The 23,716-nt window shown below is 41.2% G+C and overlaps 1 protein-coding gene across 4 annotated transcripts in view; it reads left to right on the forward strand.

The window, feature by feature from the left end:
• Nucleotides 1–2,511: 2,511 nt before the first annotated feature.
• Nucleotides 2,512–23,716, forward strand: part of cdk12 (cyclin dependent kinase 12) — a 35,300-nt gene continuing 14,095 nt past the window's right edge. Inside the window, exons 1-4 of one of the 4 annotated variants that reach the window (XM_076264994.1) lie at nucleotides 2,512–2,656; nucleotides 4,661–5,905; nucleotides 16,414–17,082; nucleotides 22,002–22,187. In XM_076264994.1, the coding sequence (XP_076121109.1) occupies nucleotides 4,701–5,905; nucleotides 16,414–17,082; nucleotides 22,002–22,187 (2,060 nt within the window). In that variant the 5' untranslated portion in view covers nucleotides 2,512–2,656; nucleotides 4,661–4,700. Of the gene's footprint in view, nucleotides 2,657–3,565; nucleotides 5,906–16,413; nucleotides 17,083–22,001; nucleotides 22,188–23,716 lie in introns of those variants that run through there. The other 3 variants (XM_076264993.1, XM_076264991.1, XM_076264995.1) reach the window with 3 other exon arrangements.

Genomic DNA, 23,716 nt, shown 5'->3' on the forward strand with positions numbered 1-23,716 from the left:
ATATTATATCTTATTTTATTCGAAACGAGGTCTGACCATCTGAATCCTGTAGGATGGCCATAGCCTCTACAAATTGCTCTACTTTTGGGGAAGCTAAATGATCACAACCATAGATATCTATGGATCACAACATTCGGATACAAAATAACAACTTTTGTCTCGCTCGCGTGAAACCTGCACTTCCGCCTGCACTTAACACCGCCTCCAGAGCGTATTTGTCCAATCAAGAGATTGTTATTCTGACGTCATTAAAGCGGGAAAAAGAAGCGTGGTCTACGGATTCGAGATCATTTGATGAATATGCTTCAAACTGCCAGCCTATTGTGTATTTTTAAACCAAGTTTAAGTTGATTTTGAGACACTGATAGTCTGTCAGGCTAAACTATTAAAAATATTTTTTACAGGACCCATGTTTGTGTCAAAGCAATGAAGCTAAATCACAGTCTTGTGGGCCTCATACAATGTCCATTCATTTTTTTAAAAAAAATTAATATGTTAAATTATTTATAATTCAGACTGCAGCGTTGTGGGCCTTTAGTCTAGTCTACTTTGCCAAGCAGATCTAAAGTAATAAATGAAACAGTAGTGACAGTAGGGAGCTGCTTTGAATGCTGAAATTCTACATATTGATCTTTAGCCTTTTCCATAGAGAAGAAATCGAATCAAAATGCTGGCCTGTGCCATAGGCCTTATTTGTCAACACAATCGTGGGTTTATGGATCTAGTCCTATTAATATCATATAATGATGAATTAGCCCCTCACTGTAGCTTACTTGCTGACATTTGCTGTGTAGGGTGGGTCACTTATAGCCTGATGACTGATCCACAGTTAAGGAATAGAATAGACCAGTGGTCCCCAAACTACGGCCCGCCACCTCATTTTGGGTGGCCCCCCAAAACATGTCCGTGGTATATAGCATCTGGCCCGCATGGGAGTACTTCAGTTTGGGAACGTGCGCACATCCAAATTAAGGTGCAGGAGCCAAAAGTCCAAGATCCAGTAACAAAGAAGGTCCGCACACTTGCTCTCCGTTTATTTTCTTTTATTTGATTTCAATCCCCATACCCATGCTGCATGGGAGTACGACATCGTCAAACTATAACCTCCGTAATTTCCCCCATTCATTCTCTATGGCGAGTCTTAACAGTACACATGTAATACTCTTTTTGTCCACTGGTGGTTGTTTTGGCGCTGTTTCGCGTTTGCTATAGAAAACGGAATGAAATGTAGGCCTACCTGCAAACAATGTAAGAGGCCTATGCTGACTGCATCAGTGCTCAACGTATTCTAAAAGTTTATCAATAATTGTTAATAACTAACTAACTTCTATTCAAGTCATATTTCTGGGACTTTCTGGGATAATTATTTCTATTTTTTATTAACTCATTCAAATGTTCATACAAATTCACAAAGTTCTCATCAGGTGAGTGAAAGTGGTCATTTCAGATGATTTTGCCAGCACTTCATAAAACTCTCATAGTTTGAGAACTTCAAATTATTTGTAGGATATTCCTTGTTCACAACTTGAGCTGTGTATGCAAAGACACAGAGTTCAGAGTTCACACATTTTGAATAAAATACACTTTTGGGACTCCCTGCTAATACTTTTTGGAATGCAGTTTTTTGTTAGTATTATTTCATTTGAGCTACATTTTACACTGATATGGCATGATTGCAATATAAACACAGCTAACAATGGTATTAAATTGCAGTCGCCTATGATTAAATGTAATGGAATATTCAACTAAGGTAGACTGCTGTTGTTCACAGCACTAAGCTATTTATGGTTACTAATGAGTCTCTGGCCCTCTCTTAGAGCCAGGCATAGTGAGCTGGCCCTCGGAAGAAAAAGTGTGGGGACCACTGGAATAGACCAATTGTGTCAAGAAAGTGGTTGGATGAGTTTAATGGCAAAACTATCCTCATAGAATTTTGACTAACATCTTTTGCAGACCAATGTTTTTGAAAAGCCTATAATAGCCTAATATAAGTGAGTAAACGTTAACATCATTGTCCTACTATGCTATGCTTCTAATGTATACTTTGATCTGCTATGGATGTCCACTGTAAATGACTGCAATGAAGCCACACAAATGTGGGTTATTAAAAGGCAGTTATAAAGCTTATAATAAATAGGGCTATCTTGGCTATCTTTTAGCTAGGCTATAAACAAATGTCAAATGATACATTATGTCAATGATAAATGAATTATTACTTTTATCATCACACAATCATACAGAGGTATTACAACACTGTAGCCTATAGCTTATAACAAAAAAAATAGAATGATGCAAAAAAAAGTTTTCTAAAATAATTTAGAAATAAAAATATTTAGAAATGTTTTGATTCAATGTAATTGTCTATCATCAGATGATACCTAAATCATCAAATGCAGCATATGCTAAATCATAAACAAAACCATTTTAGTACCATTGCATCTTATGTTAGCTGTTTGAGTTGCGCAGTAAGGTGCGCACGAAATTCCTAGCCGTCGCCTTCGTTTGTACGACACTACTCTGCGACGAAAGGATGCTCAGGAAAATATGGATGTTGCCAGTACTTGCTAACTATTTTGTTGTACATAGCGTTCTTTCTTAAAACTGCCATCTGTCGTACAGCGTTTCATCAGATCCTCACAGATGAAGACAAATGAAGGTGAAATCTACAGTTGTGATTCCATTCTTAGGCACTGTTGTATATTTTTTTTAACTTAGCCGACTAGATTAGCCGCGACACCACAGGCTCGCTAGCTAACTAACTTTAGCTAAGCTGGTGTAATATTAACAACCCATCGTAACGTATTGTGGTAACGTTACCACGCTGCTCTTCAGTTTCTTGAATGAAGCTGTATGTATGAATTCTGTTAAAGATAATGCGTGTTTTTGGATTGGTTACTAGCGGATTATTCCTGAACAGGTTTTTCCCCCAGAATGGCGGAAGGTAACGTACTGAGCTAGCTACGTAGCAACAACAGCAGCTAACATATAGGTAGCGTTAAAGTTAGCTAACGTGATCCCGCTTGGCTCTGTGGGTCTCCACGCGCAATTGATCACGGGATGCATTGCAGGTCTGTGTAACTTCACCACTTAAAAAACACTAGTTGTAATAATTAGAAGTAAATGTCAGACACACGTTATCAATGATGTAGGATGTGCGCAAATCCTTAAGTGGGCAAAGACAGTTGTGGCAAAATAAGTCATAGTCGATTCTTGAGAGTTTTTGATGAGAAATTGGTAAAATCTCCAATCTGATCTGGCTTTGCAATTGAGCTTTTTAGTCGGTTTATTACATATGGCAAAAACTTAAAGTATGTTTCGGCAGGGGAATGGTGTGGTCATGATATTATTTTCACAATAAAAGTAATACAAATGTATACGTCGGTAGCGTTTTCTTTTACCTTGGTGGAATGCAACTGGATGACATTGGTTTGTGTTAGAAAGTTTGTCACAGTGACTAACATAAGAGTTGCACATAGTACATTCTTTCAGGCCCTTATCAGGTGAGCAGAAGCAACTGCGGCGATCCATGGGCGGGATTCGAGGTTCACATCGGATAGGCTGTCGCTGAGTTACCTGATGGAGTGACAGCTCTCATGGCAAAGACATGAGATACTAGATTACAGTGCACCGTTCTGAACTGGTGTTTTCCACTTTAAACAACATGCTGGACCTGGATGGATTCTGTACAACGAAGAATCTTCTTAACCTCAGGAAGGGCCAGCGACGGTATCTTTTTGCCCACTATTAAATGTCAGTGACGAGGCAGTTCAGCAACTTGAATTTCCCTGCTGTTGAAGCCGATGACACAGGACAGACCCGCTCTGTGTAGCTTAGCTCTATGAGCGTAGTTCTAGCTCCTCCTACCGGAGGAGTTTCTAAGGAATCGGTTACTCAAGTTCCCATAATACTAGGCACAATGGCCGCTCTAGCTTGGTCGTAGAACGGGGGCTGTGGATGTTTTGAAATCCATTAACATCGCCCTTAAACTAGGCCGGGTTGCTGCCCAGAGCCACGAAAAATAAACTGGAACATATTCTGCACATGAATATATGATAATTTCTAACCAATATCAAAACTGCAAAGAGATAAACTGGCATATTAAAGCGAACATGTAAACAGTAGCTACCAACGGGGTCAAGTTTTTTTTTTAGTTTGTGGGAAAATATTGCCCATTGATAACGGACTATACTTATTTCTGAAGTCAAGGGCAGTGAAATTGTGGATCTAAAATAACTTATTCATTGCCATGTGTCGGGCAAGGATAGCCAGCTTAATGGGCGACTTCAATCTTTTTCCTTTTTGTTTTGACGAAAAATGCTAGCTTGCTTGCTAGCGAGCTAGTTTGATAGCATTGGCTAGCTGGCTAAATTACACACACGGGGAGAGAATAGTAAAATAATCGTTTTGGGATTTTGTTTCAAGCTCTTAAAACATTCTTTGCGGAAAGGCAGTGTTCACCGACTTTTTGATACGAACAATTTTTTCGTATCTCAAAAGAATTGCCGCTTGACCTGACTGGAATGAGCCGGGGATAAACCTTGAGGACAACGTGGGCAGACTTGATTCGATGTTTGTTTAGTGCTTTTGATTGTACAACTTTTACCGGATGTTTTTTTCTTTAAGGCATCTGTTCAGCGTTAATGTATTGTCTTCGATGCAGAGGTCCGAGCCTGGGAGAAGGACCGCTGCTGACGTGAGGCATGCCTGGATCAGACCGACAACATGGGACCAAGAGAAAGCCAGAATCCAGCAGCACTAGCGTCTCTGTGCAACCTCTGCAGCCTGCTACAAGCGCCAACAGCGGGCCTCACCAAACCTCAGGGTCGCGTCACAGCTCTGCTGCTAACATGACCAGTAAAGACGGGAAACCACAGTCCAAATCTCCGGGCTCGTCGTCTGGCTTGACTTCTAAGCACAAACGGCATAAATCATCGAAGCACGGTCGTGAGTCCTCCTCAGCGGCGTCAGGAGAGGCCACAGTTTTCACTGCGCCGAGTCCTGGGCCGCCACCTGCAGTCGGCGCCATCAAGCCACTAGTGGAGTATGACGACATCAGCTCCGATTCCGACACCTTCTCAGATCCACCGGCCAGAGCTGAGCGGAGAGATGATGAACGTTCAGAGTCGTCGGATTACTGCAGGGGTGATAACGGGGGCGGGGCAGACGGGGCTAGAGAGAGGTCTCATAAACACCGGCATTCCCGAAAAAAATCTAAGGACCCGCATAGAGTGAGGGAGTCGGTGGACGGGGGAGGGAATTTGAAAAAGAAGAGCAGTAAGGAGCGAGACAGGGAGAGAGAGGGGAAGAGCAAAGACAAGCTCTCCTCCTCCGTGGCAGGACTGAAGAGACAGGAGGCAGGTGTCTTGAAGCGCAGCGGGGAGTCTCCGTCCTCTGCAGTCCAGCCAGGGCTTAACCTGGGGAGTAGCACCTCATCGCGGAACAAAGAGGCCAGCCGGTCCAAAACCCGCAAAGACAAGCAGCACCGTGAGAGCCAGGGCCGGACCTCTTCTAAGGGGGAGCGCTCGGACAGGGGTCATCGCAAGTCCTCCAAGAGTCACAAGTCGAGCCCCAAAAGTAAGGCTTCATCCCGGAGCAGCCCGCGCCGCAGACAGCAGACTTCTGGCTCGACTTTATCTCCCAGCCCTCGAAGGGGGGACAGTCCTTTGGGAATGGGGGTCTACGGGGGAGAGGTTGAGGACATATACTCATCACGCCGTAGGGCCCAGAGCCCAAGCCCTTACCGGGAGTCAATGAGACGGAGCAGACAGCGCTCAGACAGCCCCTATGGGTCAAGACACAGATCCTCCAGCTATGAGAGGGATACCAGCCCTTATTCATCACGGAAACGTCTATCTGTCAGTCCCTATGGCAACCGGAGATCTTCAAGTGCAAGTCCCATGTCCAGGTGAGTGTATTAAATCACACGCACTCCCATTACAAACATACCCATCGCATTTGCACCCTTTGTACTTCACCTCCAGCAGTATAATTCATGTCTTGGCCAAATTAATTTCAACGTGCATGTGAATGTGACGTCATGTGCATAGCATATTGAACTGGTCATTTCTACTTTTTACACCTAACCTATTATACATGTCCATGATTGCTTTAGGCATGATTGCTTTCAGGTTAGGTGTCTGCGCTTTCAGGCCAAGCTGAAGCCAAATATGGAACAAGGCCTTGTTAATATTTTTCGTTGACCTTGATGTTGTCCAGAGGCGGCATTCACCATAAAAATGTGTTTATTGAGGTTATGCTCAACTAAAGGTAAAGAATAGGCAAGGTGGTAATCGTGCTAACCAAGAGGGATGTAAATAGTCTACAGTGGTGTGGACCGTTTGGACTGGCACAGTTTTGGTATGAATGGTATGAATTTATTTTTAAAGATATATCTGACGGGTGTCTGCTCTGGTGTGTGTGTAGTACTTTTCACCAACACTAAAGGGTGGTGGCTATTGAACACCTGATGTCACTGTACTTCCTTATATCTCTTTGGTACGGTTTGCTTTTGGCCAGATAATTTTCACATAAAGTTCCCCTTTTATGTAGTCAATCCTTAGATGGTGTTGGTGACTTACTTTTGGCTACTTTTATTTTGGTTCTGGTTCTCACAGGCTGGTACTGTTAGCAGTGTTTCCCATACATTGACTTATTTGTGGCGGCCCACCACAATATCAACATTGACCACCACACAATGAGTTTCCTGGTTGTACTAAATTGTGCTTAAATCTGGTTAGAATCATAACCACACTGCACTAATTTTAAAAACTGTTGCATTCAAATTAATTCTGCAAACCTTCCACCACAAATACAACTGGTTAGTGAAGCTGAGCACCTCAATATGTTTGATGACAGGACAGGAAATGTTACATAGGCTACATGCTGCAATGTAGGCAGAGTATGTAAAGACCAAGGTCGAACATAGTGAAAGGCAGCCTTCAAACCAAGAAAGAGGAAGGATGAGGATCAGGATTAAGTTTTATTTTTTTGATCACTTTTTTGGGTGGTTGCATGGTTCTCAAGATTGTAAGCAGATGTGACTTGTGGCCAAGAAGATAGTGGGTTATGGTACTATTTTCACACTGTGTGTCGGGTATAAACATCAGTGGCTGATGGTTTTAAAAGTAGCGGAGGAAGGTGTGCGGTGGAGGTGGATACTGGGATGGGTGGAGGGTTGTTGATTTGATAGAGATAAACAAAGACATACGCCTTACAGAGAGTGAGCGTGTTAAGACCACATTTATGGGATTTGGAGCGGCTGTTAATGGGGGCCTTGGGGAGGAAGACCCTCTATGCCATACTTGTCAATTGTGGTAGAGGTCACTAATGATTTCAGTGATCTTGCATTTTGAAATCAATTGGTTACATGTTGTTTTAATAAGTGTAACAACATAGAATAACTGTAGCATATTTCATCGTATTTTTTGGAATTTATATATATATATCAGAGGAAGCTCGTCCATAGAGGAGCGGGATGACCATCCTGCCTAAACTTTCAAATGAAAGTAATAAAATCTACATACATTTAACTAAATTTAAATGTATGTAGATTTTATTACTTTCATTTCTTACATTTGAAAGTTTAGGCAGGATGGTCATCCCGCTCCTTTATGGACGAGCTTCCTCTGATATATATCTATACATTCCAAAAAATACGATGAAATATGCTACAGTTATTCTATGTTGTCCGTCCCTAAGGTAGATAATTTCTTTGTAATCTTCCAACAAGAATCTAGTATCCTTTCACTGTCCATTTAAAGTTGGGAAAACGTATTGAATTTGTGAAGGGTAAGATGGGCCAACTTCGGGATGGGATTATATGATGACCACAGTGTAACTTTGCTCTGCTGTATGAAAAAGGGGTTTGATAAGCTTTCTTCATAAATGTAATTTGATATAGACAATGTGTGTGTGTAATGTGTTAGAGGTTGACGGATATGGGTTTTTCTATGGCCGATGCCAATATTTATAAATCAGGTTCGGCCGATATATGCTGCTGATTTTTTTGCTGATATTTGCCTGTTTTCTCCTCTATTTGCAGGATAAAATGTAACACTAATAACTTAAGTTGATACATTGTGTGTATCTTAAAAAAAACATTTATTTAACATTTATGATCTTTCTTCAATTAGGGCTGGCACCGTAACCGCAATACCGCAGTCACTTGACGCCTAAAGCGGTATACCGCGAAATCGCGGTCATTTCCCCTCTCAAATTAGAAGGGGCATTGTCCGCATCAACTCTAGGAAAGTGTAGGCTTATAATACTTTTTACAGTGTTTTTGTGCGTGCGTGCGTGCGTGACAACTACTCCCCGCACACAGACAGATCAGCCTACTATACTCCGATATCAGCTGATGCTGCTCAATTAAAAAATGCCAAAAATTGGCCGATCAATCGGTCAACCTATAATGTGTTGTGTTGTCTAAAAAGAGATGTTCAGTTTTCTTGTGAGCTTCTCAGATCAGGGGCCGTATTCACAAAGAATTTGAAGGCTAAAAGTAGCTCCTAACTGGCGAATTTAGGAGAAACTAAAAATAATGGGCGTGTCACTCGTTACTTTAGGACTTCTAATTCTTTTGACTAAGAGTAATTCACAAAGCATTTTAGCCCTAAAAGTAGCACCTAAGTCTGGGACAGCTTAGAAGAAGTCGACAGGACTCCTAACTCACTAAGACCTATTCAGAAACAATCCTAAGCAGGAGTTTGTAGCATTTCACATCGCAATGTTTTAAAATGCACATGCGGCTACAGGAGCTCTCAATCCACCTACAACAACCAAAACCATTCATTGTCAACATGTAGGCTAAACTGAATATAACTTTCATTGTAGGCCTAAATCAAATTAAATTGTTTCTCCTTTTTGCAAATGTGTCAATACAGATTCATTTAAGAAATCTTGCAAAGATACTGAATCTATCCGTAGTGTATTAAAGTAAGTCTGAGAGGCTTTGTAAATAACGGAAAACTCCTATGTAACATTTTTTGTGCGATTTAGGAGCACTCCTAGTGGTAAGTTAAAATGCTCCGTGAATATGGCCCCAGATCATCGTTTTAGAAGGATTTGTTTTTTGAAGGGTGTATCAGAGGCTGCAGTGGTCATGTATGACATAACTGTAACTTTGTTCTAATTACAGAATTCCTGCCTCAGAAGTGATATGAATAGCGGTGGTAATTCTTGTTCTAGCTGGTGTCACAGGGGTTTTTGTAGCATTTGTGTTAATGTTCCTAGGTTCCTCCTCTGTTATGACTTTTTGGTCTTGAAAGTCTAAAATTGTCCTTTATAGATTTTCAGACCTGGAAAAGTATGAACATCTTTAGTGAAAATCGTGGGAAAAGTCTACCAGTTTTGTTCACATAGTAAAACATACAGAAATTTGACTGTGGAAACTCTATCAAAGGTCAAAATTCCAACAAAAAATCTCCTCAAAAGTTCAACAAGCAGTCTTAAAGGGTCTAGGTCTATGCATAGAATTCTGTAGGATTCAAGTTGTCTTGCACTCTTCCGTTGTCTTGCATTGTATTCAATACAAAGTAGTTACTTTAGATAGAAAATGTTGCAACAGGGATGGTTTAGAGCTTGCTTGTTTGTATGTTAACTTTTTCGGGTATCTTGAATGAAAAATATAAAAATAAAATAAATAAATAATCTATTTGGGAAATGGATTGGAATTTGTATTTGTGAAAATGCCAGTACCCTGTTATTGAGAGCATTCTGCTGAGGAATCATTGACCTTGTCATTATGACCTCAGCCGAGACTAAACATTTCTTGTAGGCTCTTTGAGCAATGAAGTCTTTTGGTGGGAATTTGTCGCCCTTTGAAATTGCCATGTGTTTTTATATCCACACGTGGTGTGTTTGCTCTTCATTGGACTGTGCACTGAACTGTGTAAGCTTTATGAGGGTTTAACAAGTCTGTGTTTAATCATTTGTCTGGTGTTCACAACCCCTGAAGGGGTGGAGGGAATCCTTGGAATAAATTCCATTTTCTCTGGCAACAGGTGGACATACATCTGTGTGGGTTCTCAACAGTGATGGACACTCTTTATTCTTCATTTTGCTTTTCAGCTTCAGAGGACAAAGACATTTTCATTTTTTTTTTATGAGCACTGCCACTATCCTGCTGTTGTTCCATGACCATGTAACAACTAGCTTCGGCCTCAAGCCCTGTAAGCAGTACACAAACCTGTTCACTGATTAATCAATAGATTGAAGTATAGGCCCTAGGCTTAGTGGCCAAGACACTGAGACAGAAACTTTAAAAAGGGTTAAGGGCTGAACCGACCAGTAGATGGCATTTTAATGGTCTATAATTAACACCAGCATTAATGTGTCATCACAGTATAGCCCAGGGGTCGAACTCCACTTTTTGCAGTGGCTGATGTGTGTCTGATATGTTAGATCAATTCTGCATTAGGTAAATGTTGTGCTATAAAGGCCTGTTCCGATTTGTTATTTTATACATCTGTATCGATATTGGCCCAGAATTTCACAATCATTGCATCCCTAGTTTGAGCTATTGCAATTTACTAGTCTGTTTGGTTCATATGCAAATTGGCTAAATGTACTCTGGATCTAAATGAATGGACTCTAATTCTAAGGACATCACCATGTTGTGACTAAATGGATAAGCTCAAAGAAAGACGGGACACTTGCACAGAACTTGCATCTTAAGATCCACTCATTCACGAAGTGGGATTCGTTTACAGCACTTGCATCGCAACGGGCACTAACTTTGAAATCATTGGTCCAGCCTTACCAATCACATAGAGATTCCTAATGTTACTTCCTACTTCGCCTAAACTTTACAAACTGACCATACAGCATCAGCAGTCAGGAAACAATGTATGTGGGTCAACCTTTTGCTGTAAATTAATTTTCTGCAAGATACATTTTCCAACTGCTTTTTTTGATGTTTGCAGTAGGGGTGTCATGATTCTCCAAATCTTTGATTTAATTCACGATTCACAAAGTCACGATTCGATTAGTTTTTCAATGTTTTCTTAATATTACTATTAATGCATTTCTTATGTTATTTACATTTTTTGGCCTTTTCCTATTCTCTTTTGGGGGCTTTTATTTTGAAACCGCTCCAACTGCGAGGTTGTAAACGGAACAAATATTAAACATAGACGTGAACATAGTGAAATGAAACGACACAATGATAATTTGATAATTTGTTTCAGCACACTCCGAAGATACCTAACATTAGTGTTCATGGAATATGCATTTTATGCCTTGAAGTAGGCTAATTTTGGACTGAAACTAGATCATCTTTTCTTTTGCTAAGTAAGTTAGTGTTAATTGACGTGAAAGAACGACAAAATACTTCCACACCGGTGATTTCAGAGTTGATGCTGCAGTTTAACAAGTGTGTGTGTGTTTTTGTGTCTTGGCATACATGCTGGATGTGACATTGGGGGTGTGGCTACATCGTCGATTCTACCTTTGAGTTTGAAGTTTTAGATTGAGATGTAATTTCGATTGATTTCGACTTCGTGACACCCCTAGTTTGCAGGTGTTGCTGCTACCGTTTATCACAATAAGTTTCGATTTCATCTTCCCCTCTTCACTTTGTCCTGACCTTTTTCTTGTTTTGGGGGAAACTGTTATGAACTATGGTGTTCCAGACTAGATGTTCCTGAAAGATCTAGGTGGACGGGGCCAGGCTATATTGGGTTAGCTCCTAGGACTAATGGAGAGGACCTCAGTTGTTAATCCCATAGTTTAAGTGCCAGGAATTGCTTCAGCCTGTTTGAAGATGGATACAAGCAGAGGCATGAATGAATATGAACTTGAATATGAAACTTTGAAAGCCAAGCTTTTAAAGTACCGTATTTTCCGGACTATAAGTCGCTCCTGAGTATAAGTCGCATTAGTCAAAAAATGCGTCATGAACAGGAAAAAAACATATATACGTCGCACTGGACTATAAATCGCATTTATTTAGAAATGTATTTCACAAAATCCAAAACCAAAAACAGAGACTATGTAACTGGATTATTGAGGCCAAAAAGATTAATGTTAATGAAGACGAAGGAGTGAAGGCAGCCAAGAGGAGGGCAGGAAGGTCATTGCAAAGCAAAAGATTCACTGAAAGAAAATACCATGTGGTACACCAAAATGTATCAAAAATGTGGAGAATACAATGCAATCAAGCATTTTGGGCGATGTGGGGTCACAGGCTGGCAGCAGATTAAATGCTCACAAGAGAGAAAAAGATGCAGTTTTAGACGTGACTGAAGCAAGCCAGGCGATAGGCCTATAGGCCCGACGGTAATTGTAAAGCAATTTACAAAAGATTCACCGAACAAAAATGCTGATATGATACATGAACATTTTGCTAAAAATGTGGAGAATGCAATGCAATCAAGCATTTTGGGCGATGTGGAGTCACAAGCTGGCAGCAGATTAAATGCTCAAGATAGAGAAAAAGACGGTTTTAAAAGGACGTGACCGAAGCTGAGGCAAGCCAGGCAATAGGCATATAGGCCCGACGGTAATTGTAAAGCAATTTACAAAAGATTCACTGAACAAAAATGCTTATATGGTACATGAAAATTTAGCTAAAAATGTGGAGAATGCAATGCAATCAAGCATTTTGGACGATGTGGAGAGACAAGCCGGCAGCAGATTAAATGCTCGAGAGAGGAAAAATATGCGGTTTTAAAAGGATGTGCAGACCGAAGCTGCAGCAAGCAGGTGATATTTAGAAATCTATTTCACAAAATCCAAGACTAAGAACAGACAGACTATGTAACAGAACACATTGAGGCCAAAAATATTGAGAATTCTACAGGGAATCTTGAAGACGAAGGAGTGAATAGTGGCAAGAGGCAAGCCGAAGGCTGCTGACAAGTGCCCGACGCTATTGTAAAGCAATTTACAAAAGATTCACTGAACAAAAATGCTGATGTGGTACATGAAATTTTAGCTAAAAATGTGGAGAATGCAATCAAGCATTTTGGACGATATAGCGTATTGGCACAAGCTGGCAGCAGAACAAATGCTCGCCGAGAGAACGAGAGAAAAAAAGATGCACATTTAAAACCAGGGCCTAAATTTCAGCGCGGGATTGCGCATAAATTATTACTAAGTATTGAGCATACTAATAAAAGTCCCGCAACGCTAGCCATCATAATGTGAGAAATTCCCACACATTTTACAGCGCTGTCTGACGTTAATCTAATAATGGAGCGGCCTGAAAGTGGACCAACTCTGACTTCAATTGAACCCCATGCAGAGACACACACACGCGCGCAGGACCACTTTGGGGGTGCCTCTCTCTCTTTGCTCTCTCTCTCTCAGCAGGATTTGTCACCGCTAAAGTCAAATTATTATAGCCTATTACGTGCTTCTACATCAACCGCTATCGACAGGAAAGGAAAACAAACGTTTAGCGATCAGGCCATCCTTAAAAATATTTTTGTTTGCCGTAACCCGACCGACCCTGTCAATTTAGAACCGACCCAAATATTAATTTTTTTCCCCTTTTAGTCTGACCGACTTGCCGGTTGTAAACTTGCGTTAATACCGACCGATTGTTTTTTTCACTCTAAACAACCAATAGAAATGCAATGAATTTAATATCTCTTTTAGTAGGCCCAAGTATTGTGAATATAAATTGCCTACATGCAAACGTGGCTCACTTAAATAAAACCCCGTGGCGTCATCTCTACACCATTAGTTTTACGCATGTCACATATGGCCTACGCTTCGTTTCATTCACACAAACTGATAACGCTTTTACTTGGCACGAAGTTCTGGAAGAACTGTGGCCAGATCTTTTCTCATCCCTTCTCCCCCCTAGTCTAACGGTGACCGTGTCGGAGTATTGAAATTGGTTGTGGTCTATTCAGCATTTCTCAACATATGGGTCCGCAACATGGAGACTGCTGGTCCACGGAGTCGTGGAGTGAAATTAGGCCCGGTGCTTCATCTGATAATTTGCTGCGCAGTTGATCAAGAAACCGCGGATCGACGAAAAAAGAAAACAAACGTTTCTGCTATCGATGTCATTAAACATGGAGCCCTACAATTAAGTGGTGAGCACTCATTCAATGCGCGTCTGCGTGAGAGAAACTGAAACTAATCGATAACGTTGGTATCAAAGCTCCGCTTCAACCTGTTGGAAGGCTATTTATTTATTTAACGAAACTTAATAGAACGACGTTGTTTTTTGGAACTTCCTTAGAAACAGAGCAGAGACTGTATAAAACACTGTATAGCATTGAGAATTGTATAGTCAAATTTCAATATAACGTGGCCAAGAGCTAGTAGCCTTCTTTCTGGGTACATGTAGATGAGCCCTATGACCCCAAAGTCTGCCATGACCGGGCCTCAGGTCAAAGAAGTTTGAGAAAGGCTGGTCTATATAACCTGCATCAGAATGAGATTTGCAATGGTGCGCCTGAAGGCACGGGTTGAAGACCCAGTCAGTTACGTCACGATATGCACATTTGTGTAAATTCATTCCTACGTAATCACCATGACCAAAATTGTACTTTTTTTTTTACTTTGAATCTTGAAAAAAAAAATATTGACCTACCTACCGACCCATTTTTTTTTTTTTTGGCTGTTCCTGCAAACAAAAATATTTTTAAGGATGGCCTCAGGAACCGCAAACACAGAAGCATGACAGCCTATAATATAACGCGAGAGAACATGGATGTGTTCTCCATTTGAGGAACGTTATAATCGATTGCTGACGTGAACAGACCGCTACAGACACGGAGCGCATAGTAGGCCTAGGCCTACTTTCACTTTCTGTGTGTATTCACGTGAAAGATAATTAGCAAAACAGCGATCAAATATTACATGGCAGTGAGTTTTGTTTTCAAATGTTTTCATGCATGTCCAGATAACGGGTGAGGAATGTTTAGGGGACAGACTATCGTGAATCCTGAATTTATGGCTGGGCAAAGCACAGCACCTTTATTTGGACCATGGCTTGTAGCCTATTCGAGTCAGCTATAGGCCTTCATTTCTTGCGTTTTACTGTGAGACATAGGCCTATACTCTTCGTTTGGAGCCGCATACCAGTAGGCTATCAATGGCATTGGGTCACTATTAAGTTTCATGAAAGAGTGTCGGGATGTCCATCCGCTTATTGCTAGATAAGGCATCCACATTCATTCATTCATTCATAGAACGTGTGCTGTGCTGCAAGAGAAACCTTATTCTGTATAGCCAAAGAGGTCTAAGATAGCCTAGTTTTAGTTTATTATTATTTTAGTTATTTTTTAAATTATGCATGATTTACTTTTTTATAAAATTCGTAGGCTGATGCCTGGCAGCAACAATTGTGTTTAAATGTAGGTTAACCTGGGGCTGCGTGCTACTAGCTTGAGAGCAATGTGTTGGAGACTCATGGTGTAGGACAATGACTTCGTTGGCAACAATATTAAACCAACCAACAATATAAATTATTAAGAAGAGCTATTTTATGAGTTAAATTGAAACAAAATTATACTGGCTTTTATTTGTCCGAATCTGAGGCCCAGCTATAAATAGAATCCCGGCAGTAATTTGAGGATTTAAGTATGCACGTGTGTTTCACGACTTGTGCATTTGAGAGCGCTCTCTCAAGGCTGTAGACGATAATGTTTCATGTAGGGTTCATGTCAGTTAATATAAATTAACATTTAAAAACATGTTCAATTATATAGTTTTTTTCATATATAAGTCGCACCTGAATATAAGTCGCAGGACCAGCCAAACTATGAAAAAAAGTGCGACTTATAGTCCGGAAAATATGGTAACCAGTAGCCATCCACATTATGGTTGGTGAAATGCATTGTGTTACCACTGAGAAATGTAAAAATTCAGTTGAAAGACATCTGGCAGGCATTTTGGTATGAATAGCTTTGGCAAATGGCCTCTTATGTTCCCTTCATGCTTAGACAGGGGAGGGTTTATTTTTTTCCTCAGTTTGACCAGGAGTAGTCATTATGTGAGCAATATCACCTGAACCTTATATTTCTAAGAAAGCTAAGGTTTAGATTAAGGTTAACTAAGGTTAGATTAAAATTGGATGACAACTTTTACATTGTTGACTTGTATGGAGTGGAATGTATCTTCTAACTAATGCTTGGGTTGGCTCCTCCATTTGATGAGTAGTAGAATTCTTAAAAGTTCATTGACCTCTTCCCCTTGTATTGCTCCCCTTGCTTGTGGTCCTTAATGTGTTTTTATGTGCCGTCATATAGTCTTTGGATTAAGCAGTGTGATGGTGTGACCTTCAAGCAAATAAATAAAGCCTGAAACCCTTTGGTTTGGGGCTTTAGTACTTGACTGTACTACCTGCCACATCTCTTTTTTTTAATTTATTTCTTTTTTGACCTTGATGAAATAATCTTGCCTCAAGTTATTATCAGTCACATTTAACTCGTCCTTTTTCTCTCCTCCCTCCAGACGTTCTGCTCGTTCCCGGACGCGCTCACCTCCATACTCGTCCCGCCGCTCCTCCTCCCGCTCTCGCAGTAAGAAGCGCTCGTCAGCAGCAGCCAGCGGCACCCACAGTAGCCGGCCGACCAGCCGCTCCCCTTCCTCCTCGCGCCTGCCAATCGCCTCCAGCCTGGGGGCCGAGCTCAGCCGCCGCAAGAAGGAGCGACAGGCGGCCTCACTTGCCGCCTCCCGTGGCTCGTCCCCCGCCCGCCGGACCGCAACGCCCACAACACCCTCCTCCCGTCCCCGAGACCAGGAAATGGAGACGTTGGACAGGACGCCCAACCCAGTGGACAGGGCTATGTCCCAGCCTGCTGAGCCGCTGCCCCCTCCCCCTCCGGACGCTCCAGCTGATGTGTCTCTCGGGAAGGAGAATGCGGCTCCTCTCCCCCCTCTGCCCTCTCCTCCGCCGCCTCTCCCACTCACCTCTCCCCCGCCGCTTCCTCTCACCTCACCCCCTCCTCTCCCGCCATCCCCAGCCACTTCCTCTATCACTGCTCTGGCAAAGTCCCGCCCCAGATCACCAGCCAATCAGAGCCACACACGCAGCCCCGCCCACAAAGCTCTGCCAATGAAAACCTCCACATTGCCGCCACTCCCGCTGCCTCCAATGCTCCTGGGAGAGATCAGGGACAGGTAAGTGTATGGTTATGGTTATGATATGCTCAGCTCATACATAAGGTGCAATATCAAAAGGTGCAATGCACCCTAAAATCATTTCCTGATATGCAGTCATTAGTAAATAAATGCTTATAGTACTTTAAAATAACTGCTTCGAACTCATTTTGATGCAACACTGACTTAGAATAAGGAGAGTGAAGTCTCTGACATTGCCCAGAAAGCTTATTGTTGCGCTGTACAAGGTTGTGGTCGTGAGTAGGCGCAAGACGTTTTTGAGCAGTTTTGAGCAGAAACCTAGATACCTCATTGTCTGTAAAGTTCTATTGGGTGGAATATGTTAACGCGGCCGCCGTATTGGAGTAGTCTACATGTGTAAACAAACATGTACAAAGTCTACTTTCCCTCATCACAGCTCTCTAACTAGCCAGTCTTAACACAATATTGATGTTTAACGTTCACTATTATTAACTGCCACTTACTTGTGAACTGATCAAACAATCCCCTGTTGTCTGTTCTGGAAGGATCTTTTGTTTGAACTCCATAGGCAGCACAGGTTTGAGGCATTACTCATTGACTTGGTTCATTGACTTGTTATTCCACTATCTGACAGATTCTAACTAACGCTACTGTATCAAAATCTCGAGCTGAACTTGACTTCTTCGATCTGGCAGTGAAAGTAATTGTAGGTGAATAATTACTTAAAATTGATCTTAGACTGGCGAACTTCAGGAAAAACTTAGGAATCAGGTTTATTATGTTACAAGCTGAGAGAGAGAGTACAAAAACGGTCTATGGTCTATGTAGGCCTAGCCCAGGCCTTAGGCCTAGGTTGGCCTGTAGCCAACTTATCCTCTCTTCCGCTACATCCTTAGTCCAAGTCTAGAAAATCTGATCTGACAAACATTGCAGTTTAGTTACTTTTAAATGCTTTAAACAAAGAACAAAAATGGCGCCAAGAACAATCCCACTATTGGTTCTCCAGTTGGCATCAGACACACCTACTCACACCCACTTCACACCTATGAATTCTTATCAGAATAGCATGAGGAGAGATATCTTATATATCAGAAATATCACTTATAGAATGTTCCAAACATTCTCACAGTCACATCATTACAATCCTTGTAATGAGACTATCAAAATGATACCAGACATGAATACATTTACATTTCATGATACATGGATACATTATATCAAGGTAGCATCCTTTGTCTTGTGTAAGTGATAGGCCTTAAACCAGCACATTAGCATTCCATTGGGGGAGGGGATGGGGTCTTTGTTTAAAACCATGAAGGGTTACATGGCTAACTAAAAGTAGTCTTGAAGTTAAATTATTATAAATTGAACCATACATTTATTGCTATCAGCAGCCACGTAGGCGTGTATCAGAATGTTGGTATGTGGTATCTAGGTTTCTATATCTGTTTTTTACCCCCTTAGGCAGGGATCACACTGACCAGCGGCAAGCGGCAGGTTTCTTGTTGTCTATGGTTTGGCAGCGGAACGGTTGCAGCGCTAGTGTAACGCTAGCGTTGAACAAGCTGAGCGTTTCGTTACGCTTACCACTACCACTTCATTAATTCCAGTGTGATCCCCACCTTTGTGCTTAATTGGTATCTAGTGTCTAGAAAACTGAATTTGATAAACGAGCAGTTTGCTTGGCAAAACATATGCAAACATGAGGAAAGTTGTTATTTAGCTCAAGTTATCCTCCCGTTTTAATTACAACATTTATACTAAGTAGACTAAATCCTAATATTATTGGCAAGCTACTATATCAGTTTGTTCAGTAATGTCAAAGATCCTTGATTACTAACAAGATAGAGCAACGCAATTCGTTTCTATGGGAGCAAAACGGGACAGTTCCGGTCTGCATAAGTGGGTGTGTCACCTTACGTCACAAAATAAACTTTTTCTCTTATCAAGTAATAAGTCAGGGCTCTACACTAACATTTTTTTCCAGGAGCACTTGTGCCCCCAAGTTAAAAAATTTAGGAGCACAGACAAAAATTTGGGAGCACAGTCAGTTCTGTACTTAACTTACACATAATCTAACATTACACTGCAGCTAACAGTTAAACATGCCAGTGCACCAATTGCGAATATTAAGAATGACTGACAACATTTAGGCTACAGGAAACAGGATTTTAAAGATCAGTGCCTACTTTATTTTCAGTCTGTTTTATTTTCCTACATTTTGTTAATGTAAAATAATATAATACATTGCCATATTTGCATTTAGCCTGTATATCAAGTATCCTGCCAAATGTAGGCTAATTTATTTATTTGTGAATCCACCTGTAGCTAATCCAAATATGCCCATGTGACCTATCTGACTGCATACTGCCTAATACTACTACTAAAACAGTCAATTTTCTCTTCCACAAAACATAGTCTAATCAAGGATATATATATATTTTTATACTTTTATTTTTTTATTCGGTGTAAACAAACAAGCATGCGTGGAAGCCTGGAGTTGTCAGTAGCGTTCTACCTTTGAATAAAATGGGAGTATTACGGGAAGCTACTTTTATGCCTGTTCGCTACAGCTATATTTTGCATATTGCAGCTAATACGTCAACTGGGCTAAAAAGCATGTTAGGTTACCTTTCCTTCTCTCACTGCATTCTCAGAATCTTATCCTGTTCCTCCTATATCCGATTAATTCGGTGGATAGAAGGCGGAAGAACTAATTTCTTCAATCTTTTCATCTTGGCTGGCTAGTCTAACTTTCCGCTTTCTCTGCGCGCTCATGGATTTCATAGAAGCGACTACTACTATCGAGTCCCAACGCGAAACTGCTAACGTTGATGGGAGGTGTAGTTTTATGCTGCATTCGCGACGTGATTCTATGGTTTGCACCAGTACTGTTTCTCGATGTTGCGGTGTATTTTGTAGACAAACATTGACATGGTTAGAAGTCATTCGCACCAGTGCGCCTAAATATTTTTTTGCACTTGCACGTCATCATTTTTACTCGCATATGCGAGTGAAATGGGCGCACTGTAGAGCCCTGTAAGTGCAGATAAACATAATTGTGTGTACCAATGAATCACTCTTTCGGACATGGAATGAATAATTTAATTAGTCCGTGAACAAACTAGCTGGCTAGGGACTTTGCTCTAACTTAATATACTGTTGCAAGTTCACTTGAGTTAAAGTCCACTTTAACTAATGTCAGTAATGTTAATTCAGCTAGTTGTAATATCAAAGAAATGACACTTCTCTGTTTAAAATGTTACCTTAGCTGGCAGGCTAGCTAGCTCACTAGCAACCGGACAGTAACTGGCAGCTGCATGGTCTGATATAAAGTACATTTTTTTCCAAATCCGAACACTAACAAATTACACCATCAGGCTTGAAATGATCAGACGCATGTCTGGATTATGACAAATGTTTTCAAAAAACCCACAGCAACTCCAGGAACACACAATGGCCAGTTTATTGGTGAAATTCTACAAGTCTCCCATTAACATTAGTGCAGCGAGGGCTTACTCTTGTCTGCATAAAGCCCCCCCCCCCCCCCCTTGCAATAATCGAATGTGGAAGTTGTTGAACGTTTGCGCCTCTTGCTCCGCTTCAACCCTCTCTGGTAATGTTGTACACTGAAACTTTAATAGGATTCTTTTATGAAAATGTAAAAGTGTAATTTCCTTTTGGGTTGCTTATCTCTGAATGTTTGGGCAGTTATCTTGAAATAGGTCCAAACCAGTCATTTTACCCACTGAAACAAGACTTACCAACAGAATGTGGTCACAATAAAACATAATGTAAATTGCATTGAGCAAGTTGACAAAGTCGTTGCAGAGAGTGGAAATACATTTTTGTACCTCTTGCTCTTGTTTCATGGCACGTGCCGGAGAGGATGTTCTTGACTAGTAACTGTAGGCCTGTTTTGATATCACGTCTTCTATTTAAATGAATTATTATTGTGGCAGCGGTGAATGGCCAGAGTGAGGATCCTGCTGGGTATTATGAGTCACCAGACCCACTGAAGTGAAGCCATTCACTTCTGTTGCTAGGGGTGGGTGGTATCAGGGGCTGCCTGTGGTTTACTCAGGAGCTCAGCAGGTGTTTGGTCTCATTTGTTTACCTGGGTTTAACAATGGCTAAGCGGTGATCACGGAAAAAGAGTTGCAGTGAACAGTAAACAGTCTTCAACTGTTTGTTTTAACAATTAGAAGAATGCCTCAAGGATGACTGAGAACTGTCTGACCGGTTACTGTGTGCAGGGGAGCGAAAGTCAACCTACCTGATCCTGTATGAACTTCCTCCATAGTTACAAAGACACCACTGCTTAGGCTATATGTTTACCATTGAAAGACAGAAGTGAAAATTGACTTTCATGCATTACATTTTGTTCTCTCAAACACAACCTCATGAGTCTTGAAAGCACTCCTATGTCCTGACTGCTTTCTTCCATTGATTTCCATATATTTGATGCAGCGCATCTTGAGGTGGATTATAGTGTTACAAGAGGAGAGTGCGGTCTGAAGCATAAGGTGTTTTCGCACTGGAGAGACTTCCTAGAACTTTTTTTATGCATTCGCACTGCATGGAACTCTGGATGATTGTAGTTCCTCTGACCGCAATTCCTTTGGGGTATGGTCTTTTCCCTGCACATAGGAACCATGACTGACGTACTTGCATGTTGATTGGTCAAGCACAACTTTACCAAGCAGAAGTGCCATTTTTAAACTTAGTACAACCTTTTGATCTGAAAACACACAGAGAATAGGCGTGTTTGAAATGACATCAAAACGATTATTTCTTTACAGTCTGTTGCCATTCTGAGGTCATTTTTGGAACGTTTTAAATATAGCACCTTTAACACATCACACTGAAGTTGTGTCATGTCATAGAGGTGCTATGTGTGAGATTTTTAGTTGTTGAGACGGTCCTTAACGGCTGTCCCCGTGTCGTGTGTGCTGCAGCCCAAAGAAGAGCACGCCCCCGCAGCGTTCGTCGCGTCGGGAGAAGGAGCGGGAGACGCGGACGCGCTCCCTGCTCAGCGACCTGCCCCTGCCCCCTCCGCAGTCAGGAGGAGACTCCTCCCCTCCACCGTCGCCTCCGCAGCAAGTCCTCCCTCCTGTGCAGCCAACCTACAAGAAGAGACCAAAGTAAGTGGCCTGTCTTGTCTGTTGCATTGAGGTCTCTGATATATGACCAGGAGCAGGGACCTAAACGTATACATTGCAAACCATACTCTTAATTTGACATGTTTATTGGAGGATTAGCTAGTAGGGCTGCACATTTAACATAATTGCAATATGAACAGTTATCATACACAGTTAATGATTAATGATTTGTATATTCATGTCATCCTCCTTGTGTGACAGACAGTGAGGCTCACCAATCAGGAGTGCTGTGCTTCTCATGCACTCGGCATGCTCACTAATCAGAAATGGCACAACTTGGACGTTTGGAATATTTAACGGAATCTTGACACTGACATTATCTGTCAGCAAATTCGCAATTAGATATTTTCCCTATATTGCGCAGCCCTAATAGCTAACCTAGGTAAACCCAGACAAATCTGTAAAAGCATTTGAATTTGCTCTACTGATCGGTCAGGCAATTCTTCAATTCACAGCAATTTCCAAAACCACTGAAAGCACAGGAACGATCACAACCGCTTATCTGGCATGGGGCGGGCTTTATACAATGACAGACAAGGGAGTACAGTTAGGAGCGTGGTTGAACACAACCAGTGGCTTCACTTATGGCATCAGTATTAACAACATACATTTTTGGAATTGAGTGAACAACTGCATTTGCAACCTTTGTTTGCAAAAGATGTGGTTGCTGTACTTCTGCAAAGATTCATTAATTTACCAATTTGAGTATAAAGGCCAACACACACGGTAAGTGATGCAATGGCAATTTATGGCAGGCGACTGGCTGAATTAAATAGAATCTATTGAAGTAAATAGAGCAATGCACACAGCGTTGCAACGCTCTGTGGTAAAAAAAACTCGGGGCCAAGTTACCAGCAACAGCACGTTTCAGTAACAAACCCAAAGTTCTCTAGGGCAAGGCCCCATCTTATACATTTTAGTTTCATCGTAGTAATACAAATCACATGGGTCCTTCTTACTTGAACATACAAAGGTCTTTTCCAGAACTTCTCTTACATGCAGAAATGCAACAATACATGGATACTTCTTGGACATAGCATGTGGTCCTCACACCAAGTCATGTGGCTACTCCAGGTAAATAAGATAATAGGTCAATACAATACATATACATTATTCAGCATTTTCTTGTCATAGTATGCTCTCTCACAGGATATTCCTAATATTACTGCCTCAGGCAGAATACCCCTAACTCGTGACAAACGACGTCGCATGACCCTTAAAGTCGTGACCTGGAGAGAGCAAATGACCAGACAAAGCAAAGTTGATGCATAGAATCGAATATAACGAAAAAGCATACACATAATATATGAAAATGTAATGTTAATCATCTCTATGTAATACATGTAGATTAGTACTCACTTCTAATACATATAAACTTATTAGTAATCACTTCTATTGCATAAGATTTTGTTAGTGATCCACAATTTCTATCACGGCTCTAATCGACCTTTCTATTTTTATAAGCAATTTTGATACGTCATAATAGAATTGCGTCATAATTCAATGTCTTC

The sequence above is a fragment of the Alosa pseudoharengus genome, unplaced genomic scaffold, assembly GCF_046254945.1.
Source record: "Alosa pseudoharengus isolate Yale_2024_CS ecotype anadromous, Long Island Sound unplaced genomic scaffold, YU_APseudo_1.1 YU_APseudo_1.1_scf_4, whole genome shotgun sequence".
Lineage (NCBI taxonomy): Eukaryota > Metazoa > Chordata > Actinopteri > Clupeiformes > Clupeidae > Alosa > Alosa pseudoharengus.